Source organism: Mirounga angustirostris, unplaced genomic scaffold, assembly GCF_029215605.1.
Source record: "Mirounga angustirostris isolate CCGP_5_RB_7025 unplaced genomic scaffold, mMirAng1.0.hap1 SCAF_5, whole genome shotgun sequence".
Taxonomy (NCBI): domain Eukaryota; kingdom Metazoa; phylum Chordata; class Mammalia; order Carnivora; family Phocidae; genus Mirounga; species Mirounga angustirostris.
In genome coordinates, this window is record NW_026991713.1 from 63,492,878 (window position 1) to 63,505,388 (window position 12,511).

Sequence of the window (12,511 nt, forward strand, 5' to 3'; positions counted from 1 at the left end):
TCTTAATAAGTGTTCATTGAGTGAAAGAGGCAATAAAAGAGCTAACTTCGAGTATATGAATGAATGATGCTTTTGAAAGATGGGTGTCAGGTGACAAGTTATTAAATGGCCATGACACTGCTGAGAACTGAACTTACAATATTTAATTCCTTATCTGTTAATTGGGAATACTTTTAAGGAGCATGGAAGAATAATTTGCAACTATATGTATTTGTTCTCACGTATGCATTCATTCAACAAGTGTTATATTAAGTGCCTACTGTGTGCCAGGCTTGGTTCTAGGTCCTGGGCATACAACAATGTCCATTTTAGACATTTGTTTCTAAAAGCCATCTTGCAATAGTGATCACCTTCAGTAAGTAAAAGTGCTGAAAGAGCCTTGGTCCCTGGTGCAAATGCAAACATATCACCATTCGTTATTGATTGGCTCTAATTTTTAAAACCTTTTCTTTGGGCAAAGAACTTTTTCTAATTTCTTCTTCCTATTTTTAGCCAGTAATATTTAGTTTGGTAGCAGAACATTTAAGGACTTAAGAAAAAAAAAACAATAGGTCAACACGGGACGCCTGGGTGGCTCAGTAGGTTAAGCATCTGCCTTCAGCTCAGGTCATGATCTCTGAGTCCTTGCTCAGCAGGGAGCCTGCTTCTCCCTCTGTCTGCCACTCACCCTGCTTGTGCTCTCTCTCTCCCTGACAAATAAAAAAAATCTTTAAAAAAAAAAAAACACCCACAATAGGTCGACTTAATATATATTAGGTAATGGATAAAAAGCTAGATAACCAAGCAGTTGACAAGGAGCCATTCTTCTAATCAAACTGATGATGTCACTGGAGAAAAGGTCAGTTGGAACCTGATGCCCGGCAGTTACAGGGAGCTGTGGCTAGGCAAAGGGTACTCAGGAACCACGCTGGAGCCCTTAACCCCAAAGCAGCTAGCATCACATGTCCAGGCCTGGGTACCAGAGACACAGGACATCCTTGCAACTAACAGGGTGATCCAAAATGGAGAAAAACAGGCCCCCACAGTTGATGACCCCTGCATCGGTGAAAGCCATCCTTTCAAAGATTGACGCTGCCCAGTTAACACGGGCTCAGGAGGTAACACCTGAAATGAAGGAGTCACCCTTCTATTGGGATCTGATGTGGAGACTGGGATCTGATCCTAGATTGGGGCAAGTGTCCAGCTCTGGGCCTTCAGGGGTCATGGGATCCTCAGCAAGCTGGGTTTGCAGACAGATTAATCCAAAATATCCATCTTCTGGACTTGGCCTCTAAAGGGCGAGCTGGAATGAAACCACCCCCGCGAGACAGGGCACAGGAAGGGAACAGCCCATAAGGATGGCCCTGAGACACATAGTGATAGATCTTACCAGGGCAAGAAGAGGGGCCCAGAGTTCCTGATTCAGGTCTGTTCTTGGCCACCTGTCAGAATCCTTCACGCTAAGCCCTAGAAGCTTACAGGGAAATGGCCAAAGGCTGAAATCACCCTCACGCGAGCCTCTAGTGCGTATTTTTTATGGGAGCCTCTGATCCTAAGGGTTTCTTAGGGCCTCATTTTTTCAGTCTGTTGCTTCTGGATCCTATTGAGATGTCCAGAAGTCCCTAGAAAATTTTGAAATTCTGAAGGAATGTGTGCTCTGGATTTTTAGTATTCTCTCCCTTCCTGACCTGGTCTTAATCATCAAAGTGACATTAAGAAGAGCTAATACTTATTTTATGTGCCAGGCACTGTCCTAAGTACTTTACAAATATTAATTCATTTAATCTTTACAAAAACTCTGTGACGTTGGTACCATGACGATCCCCAGTTTACAAGTAAGAACACTAAGGCCCCAAGAGGTGAACTGACTTGTCTGAGATCACACTACCAGTACATGGTATCTGGCGCCAGAGATCACACCCCTAAACAGTACAATCTACTGCCTCCCATATAGGATATTTCTTCCCAGCTCTCAGACATCTTGGATAACGTCAACTGTGTCATCAACCGCTTCCAGGAAGAATTAGGATATGATTTAAAAGAAAAGGCAAAATCTGACCAGACAGAGCAAAAGGGCAAGAACAGATTCATCTTGCTGGAGAAAATTGCCTCCTTCTCCAAAGATGCTAAGGCCAAAGAGAAGCACTTGTACGAAATTCTCCACTGGCTGGGTGACTGGGGTGAGTTTGCAGCCTGGGTGCCCCAGGGCGGGCACTTCCCCGCTGGACACTGGTTCCACGCTCACTCCTGTCTCCTCCTTTCCCCACCCCAGGCCAGCTCTCACTGGGAGGGGAATGTGGGGCAGCAGGTGCAGTGCCTCCCCACTGAGACCTTCCCCCGCTCCTGTCACAGTGATCACATCCACTCCCCAGAGGGAAAAACATGTAATTGTCCAGAACATAGTAGATTGTGACATTAGCTGCATGTGTGATGAAGCTAAGTCACAGGTCCATTGCGACATCTCATTTTTTAGCAGGGCTGAAACTAAATTCAAGCCCATGCTGTTTTATTTTATTTTTAATTTTTCCAGATTTATTGAGATGTAATTGACAAATAACATTGTGTAATTTAGAGTGTACAGTGCGATGATTTGATAGACATATATGTTGTGCAAGGCTTGTCACAATCAGGGTAGTTAACACATCCATCATCTCACATCTTTTTTTTCTGGTGAGAACATTTAAGATCTACTCTCTTAGCAAATTACAAGCATACAGTATGGTATTGTTAGTATAGTGACCACACTGTATATTAGATCCCCAGAACTTTTTTATTTTTTTTTAAAGATTTTATTTATTTATTTGAGAGAGAGAGAATGAGAGACAGAGAGCATGAGAGGAGGGAGGGTCAGAGGGAGAAGCAGACTCCCTGCCGAGCAGGGAGCCCGATGTGGGACTCGATCCTGGGACTCCAGGATCATGACCTGAGCCGAAGGTAGTCGCTTAACCAACTGAGCCACCCAGGTGCCCCAAGAACTTTTTTATTTTATAACTGAAACTTTGTACCCTTTGGCCAACATTTCCCCATTTCCCCCACCCCCCGGTAACCACCATCTACTGTCTTTCTGTGAGTTCAGCACTTTAGATTCCACATGTAAGTGAGATCATATAGTGTTTGTCTTTCTTTGACTTATTTCACTTGGCATAATACCTTCAAGGTCCATCCATGTTGTGACAAATGGCAGGATTTCCTTTGTTATGACTGAATAATATTTCATCGTATAAAGGTACCTGGCTGGCTCAGTTGGAAGAGCATGTGACTCTTGACCTCAGGGTCATGAGTTCAAGCCCCACATTGGGGGTAGAGATTACTTAAATAAATAAACTAAAAAAATAAATATTTCATTGTATATACCACATTTTCTTTAACCACTCATAGATCAACTGACACTTAGCTTGGTTTTATATCTCAGCTCTTGTGAATAATGTTTCAGTGAACATGGGCATACAGATATCTCTTGGAGGTAGTGTTCCATTCCTTTTGGACATATATCCAGAAGTGGGTTTGTGGGATCATATGGTAATTGTATTTTTAATTTTTAGAAAAACCTCCATACTGTTTTCCAAAATGGTCGTACCAATTTATATTCCTACCAGCTGTGCACAAGGGTCCCCTTTTCTCCACATCCTCACCAACACTTGTTATCTCTTGTCTTTTTCATAATAGTCATCCTATCAGGTATGAGGTAATATCTCCTTGTGGTTTTAAATTGTGCTTCCCTGACGATGAGTGACATTGAGCACCTTTTCATGTACCTGTTGGTCATTTGTAGGTCATCTTTAGAAAATGTCTCTTCAGGTCCTTTGCCTTTTTTTTCATATACGTATTTAATCATAGGGTTGAAAGGAATCATAAATATAATCTGGCTCTTCATCCTTAATATTACAAATGAGAAAATTAAAAATAACAAAAGAAGTGTGTCCAAATTGGTGTCTTTTAAATGCGTCATCTCTAATGTTAGTGTGCCCTCGATATCTGTCAGGATATATATTTTAATATTTGTCTGGTGCTGTTGGCCCCTGCCTCCTGCTCTCCCTCCCTTCAGGGCCATTGACCCTTGTCACTTTCACTAATCCTCCTTTACCACTTCAGGAGACACCATACCCTTGTGGGTAAAATTACTTGCTGTGGAGGAGATGTGCGTCCATCTCCACCATTTAGTAGATGTGTGAACTTGGTCAAGCCATTTGATTTTTCTGCGCAGCTGTTTCCTCATCCTTGGAGTAGTTGGTCCCGCCCTGGCCAGGCCCACACTGACAGGTGTTTGGCATGGACACATTTATCAGCACAGCGGGGGACACACATTCACCTGCTTTCCTAAACTCCAGGACAACGCTGAGAGTTAGCACCGTACATAGTTTTCTCCCCAAGTCGATAGGCTGCCCGGTAACTGATTCTGTGCCGTGTACATTTAAACCAGTTCGGAATGTGTTGCAGCTAGTGCTGTAAATTTGATCAAAGGGATGTGGGTATGACTCTTGCACAGTCATGGAGTAGCTACGGTTGGACAGTTAAGTTGTCGTCACTTTTCAAGGGGCCACCTTCTGGAAGCTGTGTGCTTGCATCGTGAAGGGAAAGATCTCTGGGAACAGGCCATCCTCCTTTGGTCTTTATCATGGCTTCTGTGTGGCCTTTGCCCGGTTTTTAATTGGATTATTTGTTTTGTTCACTATTGAGTTGTATGAGCTTCTTTTGGATATTGACCCCGTATCAGATAAACAGTTTGCAAATATTTCCTCCCATTCTGTAGATTGCCTTTTTCATTTTGTTGATCCTTTCTTTTACTGTGCAGAAACTTTTTAGTTTGATGTAGTCCCGCTTGTTTATATTTGCTTCTGTTGCCTTTGCTTTTGGTGTTACATCCACAAAATAAGCCAGGACCAACTTCAAGAAGCTTTTTCAGGTCTTACATTTAAGTCTTTAATCCTTTTCAGGTTAATTTTTGTGAATGGTGTAAGACAGGGGTCCAATTTGCATATGAATATCCGGGTTTACCAACATCACTCATTGAAGAGCCATCCTTCACCCATTGTGTATTCTTGGCTTGCTTGTCAAATATTAGTTGCCCATTCTTCCTGCTCAGCAGGGAGTCTGCTTCTCCCCCTCCCTCTGCCTCTCCCTCCTGCTCAAGCTTTCTCTCTCCCTCTCAAATAAATAAATAAAATCTTAAAAAAAAAAAATACTAGTTGCCCATTAATGCATGGGTTTATTTCTGGGTTCTTGATTCTATTCCATTTGTCTGTATATCTCTTTTTATGCCAATACCATATTGTCTTGATTACTATAGCTTTGTAACATAGTTTGAAATCAGATAATATGATGCCTCCAGCTTTGTTCTTTTTCTCCAGATTGCTCTGGCTATTTGGGGCCTTTTGTGGTTCTATATGAATTTTAGGATTGTTTTTTCTGTTTCTGTGAAAAATGCCATTGGGATTTTGATAGAGATTTCACTGAATCTATAGATAGCTCTAAGATGGTAGTATGAACATTTTAAACAATATTGTCTTCTAATCCATGAATGTGGAGTATCTTTCCATTTCTATGTGTCTTCTTCAATTTCTTCTATCAACCTCTTACAGTTTCCAGTGTAGAGATCCTTCACCTCCCTGGTTAAATTTATTCCTAAGTATATTATTGTTTTTGATGCTGTTGTAAGTGGGATTATTGTCTTTCTTTTTCAGATAGTTTATTGTTAGCATACAGAATTGCAACTGATTTATTTATTTATTTATTTTAAAATTCTTATTTATTTGACACACACAGAGAGAGAGAGACAGCGAGAGAGGGAACACAAGCAGGGGGAGTGGGAGAGGGAGAGAAGCAGGCTTCCCGCGGAGCAGGGAGCCCGATGCGGGGCTCGATCCCAGGACCCTGGGATCATGACCTGAGCTGAAGGCAGACGCTTAACGACTGAGCCACCCAGGCGCCCCTGCAACTGATTTTTAAAGAGAACTTTATTTTTATTTATTTATTTGGGGAGAGTGTGTGCTTGTGTGGCTGCAGACGGGGGGAGGGGCAGAAGGAGAGGGAGAGAGAGAATCCCAGCAGGCTCCACGCCCAGTGTGGAGCCCGATGTGGGGCTCAATCCCACAGCCCTGAGATCGTGACCTGAGCCAAAATCAAGAGTTGGATGCTTAACTGACTGAGCCACTCAGGCGCCCCAAAATGCAACTGATTTTTTTTTTAAGATTTTTTTATTTATTCATTCCAGACACAGAAATACAGAGAGAGAGAGAGAACATGAGTAGGGGGAGAAGCAGAGGGAGGGGGAGAAGCAGGCCCCTTGCCGAGCAGGGAGCCCGATGCGGGGCTCAATCCCAGGACCCTGGGATCATGACCTGAGCCAAAGGCAGACGCTTAACCATCTGAGCCACCCAGGTGCCCCTGCAACTGATTTTTGTATGCTGATTTTGTATCCTGCAACTGTACTGCAACTGTACTGAATTTGTTAGTTTCTAACAGGTTTTTTTTGGTGGAGTACACCAGGTAGTTTATAGAGGAGCCCACAGGTGATATTCAAAGTCCTTAATGACCCTGACTTCATGGGCACTGGGCCAAACAGCACTGATGCCAACTGTAAACAATTGGTATAACCACTTGAGTGTGGACCAACTATATGCAGCCCTAGAGCCAGGTGCTACCCCCATTAAGATCAGAGTTATGCCTTCACAAGACCTTACTCTGCTCTGAGGTTCGGCAGATGCAATGTTGGAGTAAGAGGGTATAGGGATGTGCCCCACCCCACTTCGCACTGCCCTGCCCCCAAGGAGCTCTCAGTTTTGTGGTCCTTCAGCTGCCCCCAAGAACTAAGCAGGGTTGTTCACTCCAGTTAATTCATTTAACTGTCCATATACCAGACTAGGCAATGGGGATAGAGCAATAACAAGGCAGACACATCTCTGGCCCTTATAGGTAAACAACAACACAGTGTAATGTCTCTTGCATATTTTCTACACAGCTGGCTTCATGTTAATCATTTCACATGTATTATCTCATTTAATCCCCACCCAACCCTTTTATAGGCACGTATGCTGAGGCTCAGAGAAATAAGTTACTTACCCAACATCACACAGCTAGTAAGAGGTGAATCCAATCCAACCTCAAAGCCTGCTGGTATAACCCCGTTGCTATGGGACTCCTTGGGGCTCCCTAGAGGACAGATTGCACTCAGCCTGTACCCCCCACTCCCTTTCCAGGTGACAATCTGACCTATGAGCTCAGGAACAGGAAGGGTAAGGAGGAAGAGAAAGCTCTGGATGAATGGATCGAGGTGATGGAGAAGGTGTTACCTCTCTCCCTCATTGCCACCAAAGGAGGCATCGAGTCTCTCATTTCCCTTTGCTCTACTCTCATTGAAAGACAAAAGAAAAGGACACAAAGTACGTTGCAGGAGCAGCCCAGGGCGGGGGGGGGGGGGGGGGGGCGGGTAGATGCCACCTCAGGGGAAGAAGTCACATACTGGGGTCTATGGGGGTCTTTCTGACTCTCCTCCATAAGAAAAGCCTTATCTGAGATGGAGGGGCAGCAGTGAGGTGTTGGGGTGTTAAACCCAAGCTGAGCACTGAGCAGTTCTGAGCTGTGGTGGGAGGAGTAATGTGGAGACAGGTCCCTGTTGGTGCTTCCTGGGGCTGTAGCCTCATGCAGGTCCTGGGGATCAAGGCTAGAAAGCCAGAAAGGCTAAATGGAGTTTATAGCTAGAGCCCGAAAAACATCCCTTCCTTTCTCCAAATCCAGCTGCAGAGCCAAGAAGTCTAGCGAGACTCAGCCAGAGGCCCTTTCAGAACCTTCTCAATTGTGATAAATTCTCTACATAGTCTAGTGGTAACAGGAAAGGGAAACAAAGCTTCTGAGGTGATCTGGAATCTAAGTACCAGGTAGGCTTCCAGAGTTTGGGTAGTTGGCAGTAGGGAGCCAAACATGGATACTGAGGCTGAGAAGTAGCATGATTAGAAAAGTAACTTTACTCCAGGGAAATATGTAGGATCAGAAGTACATTGAACTGAGTTGAACTGAATTGAATAGTTTCAGGCCCCATGGGCCCTGTAGGTGTCATGGAGCTGGCAGACCCTGATGGGAAAGCTCTGGGCAAGCTCTGAGCCTGGCAGAGACCTCTCCTGACAACATCTCCCTGGCCTCACGTATTGCCTCAGCTCCTTATTCTTGCCAAAGGCCTAAGAGGGTTGGATGGGGAACTTGGCCAAGCAGGGTGTAGAGAATCAGTGTAATCTGTGGCACCCATGGGATGTTGCCTTTGTTCTCTCTACCTCTCCTAGTACCCAAACACACCTTCTGGCAGGGCTGGTGGGAACAAAGCCCCCCCAGATCTGCATCCTACCCTCAGCCACTGAGCCCAGAGCAGATGCTCCAGGACAAGCATACTACGTGCACAAAGGTCTCTGAGGTGACGTCCATGTTGCAGGAGCTCCTGGACTCCACCATGTTCAACCAGGGGGAGGTCAGAGCCATCAGGTACATGTCTACTGTGGTGGAGAACCTCAACAAGGCCTTGACCCTCCAGCACAAGGAGAACAGTAACCTGGAGACCAAATACAGGAACCTGGAAATAGAGATGACCAAAGAACTCAGCAGCCAGAGGCTCTACTTCCAGAATTCCCTCAAAGTTCTCCAGAACAAGAGGGATGCCCTACTAAAGCAGGTGGAAATTCTAGGGGGAAAATACCATGACCTTCTCCTGATAAAGCATGCCTTAGAGTTCCAGCTGAAGAAGGCTCAGTCTGCTAGAGATCAAGCAGAAGAACCGGCCAAGATCTTGGTCGACTCCCTGGGCCCCCCTGAGAAAGAGACCCTCCCAAAGAAAGAAACAGTCATGGAGGAAACCCAACAGGAAGCCAAGAAGGAGTGGTTGTTTTTGTCACTGCCCCCAGGTTCCATGGCCACAGCCTGGGACAGTGGTACTAGGCCTTCAACGTCCCAGCCACTTTCCACCATGACCACACATTCAAGGATTGCAGATGTGTACAGCAGCAAGGACACTGAACGTCTCCAGCCTGTGTTGCTGTCCCCGGTGGATCACAAGTTTCCTAAGAAATGGGAAGGACCTGTGGCAGAGAGCCCAGGCCACCAAGTCAAAGACCAGAAGGACTTCCAGAAAGCAGCCCAGGAGAAGGAAGAACTCCAAATTAAGTCCCATATTGGGATGCAGCTGTCCCCAGAGAGCTCCAAGAAGGTGGCCTTGGAGAGCAAGGTGGAGCACTGGGAAGAGGAACTCAGCTGGGAGAGGCAGAGGCAGCTGTGGCTGGAAGAGGAGGCCATGTGGCTGCAGCGGCAGAAGAAATGGGCCCTGCTAGAGCAGGAGCATCAGGAGAAGCTGCAGCAGTGGGAGATGGAGGAGGCGGCAAGGGAGCAGCAGCAGAGGTTGGGCCAGCAGGAGAAGGTGCAAGGGGGCCCACGGAGAGAGCCGGAGCAGTCGGGGGAGGACATGGACAGGATGATCTTCACAACCACTGGGCGGTGGAAGGACTTAGAGAAGGCATCACTGGTGCCTCCCCCAAGCCGGGCCCAGTCTGCTCACCAAGTCAGGAGGCCACACTGGCCCAGGTCCCCTAATACCCAGCAGCTTGCCCGCAGAAACCAGAGGAACCTGAGTTCCGCCAAGTCTACCCAGAAACCATGGGCCTCCCAGGTTCCCACAAAGCCCAAGAAATCGGCCTCCTTCCCCGTCACAGGGACATCCATCCAAAAGGTGTCCCGGCCTCCCTTGCAAATCTCCCCGGTAGCTCTTAAGGGGAAAGTATACCACATGGACGCGGAGGCCCTGAGGAAGAACCTGCAGCTCCTGAGTGAGGAGGCTGAGCTGGGGCTGCCCCACTCCCTGCGCAGCAAGGCGCTGGAGCTCACCACCACCACCATGGAGTTGAGCGTGCTCCGGCTGCACTGCCTGTGCCATAGGTACATGCTGTACAGGCGCTGCCAGAGCCTCCGGTAGGTACTCCCTGGCACCACGCCCACCGCCGTGTGTGGGCGGAGCCCACACCCAAACGGAGAGGAGGAGCGCAGGGCAAATGGGGATGGAGAGGTCAGCCCAGACAAGGTCCCCTGAGGGAGGGGACTGGCAAAGGGTGTCTGACCTTGGGGCCTTGGGGGGCCAGGCACTTGCATATACACTCTGCTCTTTCCATCGTGGGCTTTTCCTCTAAGCCTGCTTTTTTATTTCTTCCTCTCTTCCCTTCGCCCTGTCCATAATGTGCCCACTATGCTCCCCTGCTTGCCTTACTCTCTCTTCCTGTTTCCAGCCAGGCCCCGAGGCTCCTCACCTGCCACCACCTCGCACTTCTCTGCCTCCTGTTTTCCTCGGCTCTCACCAATCTCTGTTGCTCTTAACACACTTGCAGGAGCAGGAGGCTCTTCTCGCCCACTAAGCCACTTCCCTTGTTTCCCAGACAGGAAGTGATCAACCACATACAAGTCATGCGAGAAACTGGGACTACCTACAAGGCCCAGAACCTCTACATCTTCCTGGAAAACATCGACCACCTGCAGAACCTCTGGCTGCAGACCTGGGCAGACAAGCAGAAGGACCTGGAGGAGAAGCACCGAGTGTGTCTGAGCAGCATGGCGACCATGTTCCCCAAGGTGGGCCTCCCCTGCCAGGGGTCAGTGCCACCAGGAGGGACAGGGCCAGGAAGTGAGCCAGTGGGGCTGTGGGGCGGGCCTGGGGGCAGGGCAGCAGAAGGGAACTAAGAGGGCAGGTGAAAGCCTCTGAGCTAGGAGGAGGGGAAGGCTGGAGGCGCCTGAGTGGGAGGAAGGGCAGCTTTCCAGTTTCCGTATATGGGGGAGGCTGGGAGAGAGAGAGAACCCTCAAAAAGAGCTGTAGAAGAAAGACTTTTCTGGAGAGGGGAGGCAGCTGGACCCTGCAGTCCCGGCTTCATGCTCAAGTTCTCCCTCCCTCATGGGTCCCTCTGCCCCTGCCCCTGTGGGTTCTGGTTGCTCTCTCGGCTTGGTCACAGCTGTCTTTTGCACCCACATGCTCGGTTCTCACTACATTGGTTTTGAGGGTGAGAAGGAAAGGGACCGTATGACAGTTCTCTGGGTGGCTGGAAGGGTTCCCTCAGCTCCTCACGCAATGCCAGAAAAAGATACCCAGAGCATTCTAGGCACAACTTGGCCTCATGTCATGAACCCTGAGTGCTCTCTCGAGTTCCCGTTGCTCTGGTTTCCTTCAGTTTTTTTCCTCGCTGTTTCGCTCACTGTCCAGCTTCTCCACAACAAAGGAGGAAACAGGAACTAACCTAGCAAATAATAATTCAAGGAATTTTTAGGAAATTTGATACTTGGGGGTCCCAGGGGTCTCTGATTGGAGGGGTTCCCTGGGGCTTACCTTCTCTTCTCAGCCCTGAGTCAGGCTGTGCTCTAGAGAGGGGATACATGCCTGTCTCCCTGATGCCTCTCTGCTGGTTCCTCTAGCTCCAGCTGGAGTGGAACATTCATCTGCACACTCCCGTGATCACCAACCCAAAGTCGAGGAAAAACAAGCCACCCCCCTCCTTTCTCCGGCGCGTCCACTCCTGTGGTCCCTCCTGCAAGCAGTCCCCAGAGCACTTTACATCCAAGCACTGGGAATGTGTGCCCCTGCGCCTGGCCCGGTATGTGCAGGGAAGCTGACAGGCAGCCTGCAGGATGGGTGGGGAGACAGGGAGCAGACTGGGGGTGGCCAGACTGGGGAGACTGGCAGCTTGGTTAAGGCACAGACAGGCCAAGCTCACCTCATGAGTTGCAAGATGCCTGTCTCCTCAGCCGCCCTGCTCAGCTCTGGCCATTGGCCCAGATGGGTGTGTGTGTGTGTGTGTGTGTGTGTGTTATGAGATGATGTGGGCTTCAGAAGCCAGCCTGGCCAAGTAGGTTTCAAACTGCAACTGAAATATTCTGAGGACCCACAGCGGAGAGCTTAGAACCATTTCTGCCCTGAGCATTATTGGTCCAGCACCTGCTATTGATCTGCCCATATAAACAAGCCTGATACCTTCCCACCGTGTAACCTCCAGGCTCAGAAAGAGATACCATGAGCTTCTGGGTGGTCAAGAAGACCCACATCCTCCCCTAGTGTGGCCCTCTGCAGGGCAGCCCTGGGGCATGTGCCTGGAAGAACAGAGGCTATCCCAGCATTCTTCCAGCAGCTCCTCAGCCAGAGGAGCCCCAGGGAGGTGAGGCTTAGGGTTAAGGGGAAGAGAGGTGACAGGACGGTGGTGACAACTATTTGAGAGGGAACGAAAACAAGACCTGATGTTTTGGGCCTTACAGCTTTGGAGAGCTTGTTGCTTCTCCATCTCCCTCTGTGTATCTAACTCTTTGTCTCTTTCTACGCTTTCAACCTCCACACCCCAGCCAACAGGAGAACCAGATGGAGGCCATCTGGAGAACTGACGTGGCCTCCTCCAGTCACCCAATAGAAAAGAGGACTCCCCTCAGCCTGTCCTGGGACCAGCTAGGAGGGTGCCCAGACATTCCCCGGCTGTTGGCCTTGGATGTACATTCTTCCTACCGCAGAAGCTTAAGGTCCCTCAAGGCCTGGTAA

General features: G+C 48.4%; 1 protein-coding gene across 1 annotated transcript; it reads left to right on the forward strand.

The window, feature by feature from the left end:
* The first annotated feature begins 1,001 nt into the window (after positions 1–1,001).
* Positions 1,002–12,511, forward strand: FAM186B (family with sequence similarity 186 member B). Its single transcript, XM_045869122.2, has 7 exons — positions 1,002–1,097; positions 1,934–2,159; positions 7,176–7,358; positions 8,253–9,921; positions 10,380–10,572; positions 11,404–11,582; positions 12,322–12,511. The coding sequence occupies exons 1-7, from the start codon at positions 1,002–1,004 to the stop codon at positions 12,509–12,511; spliced, it is 2,736 nt and encodes a 911-aa protein (XP_045725078.1).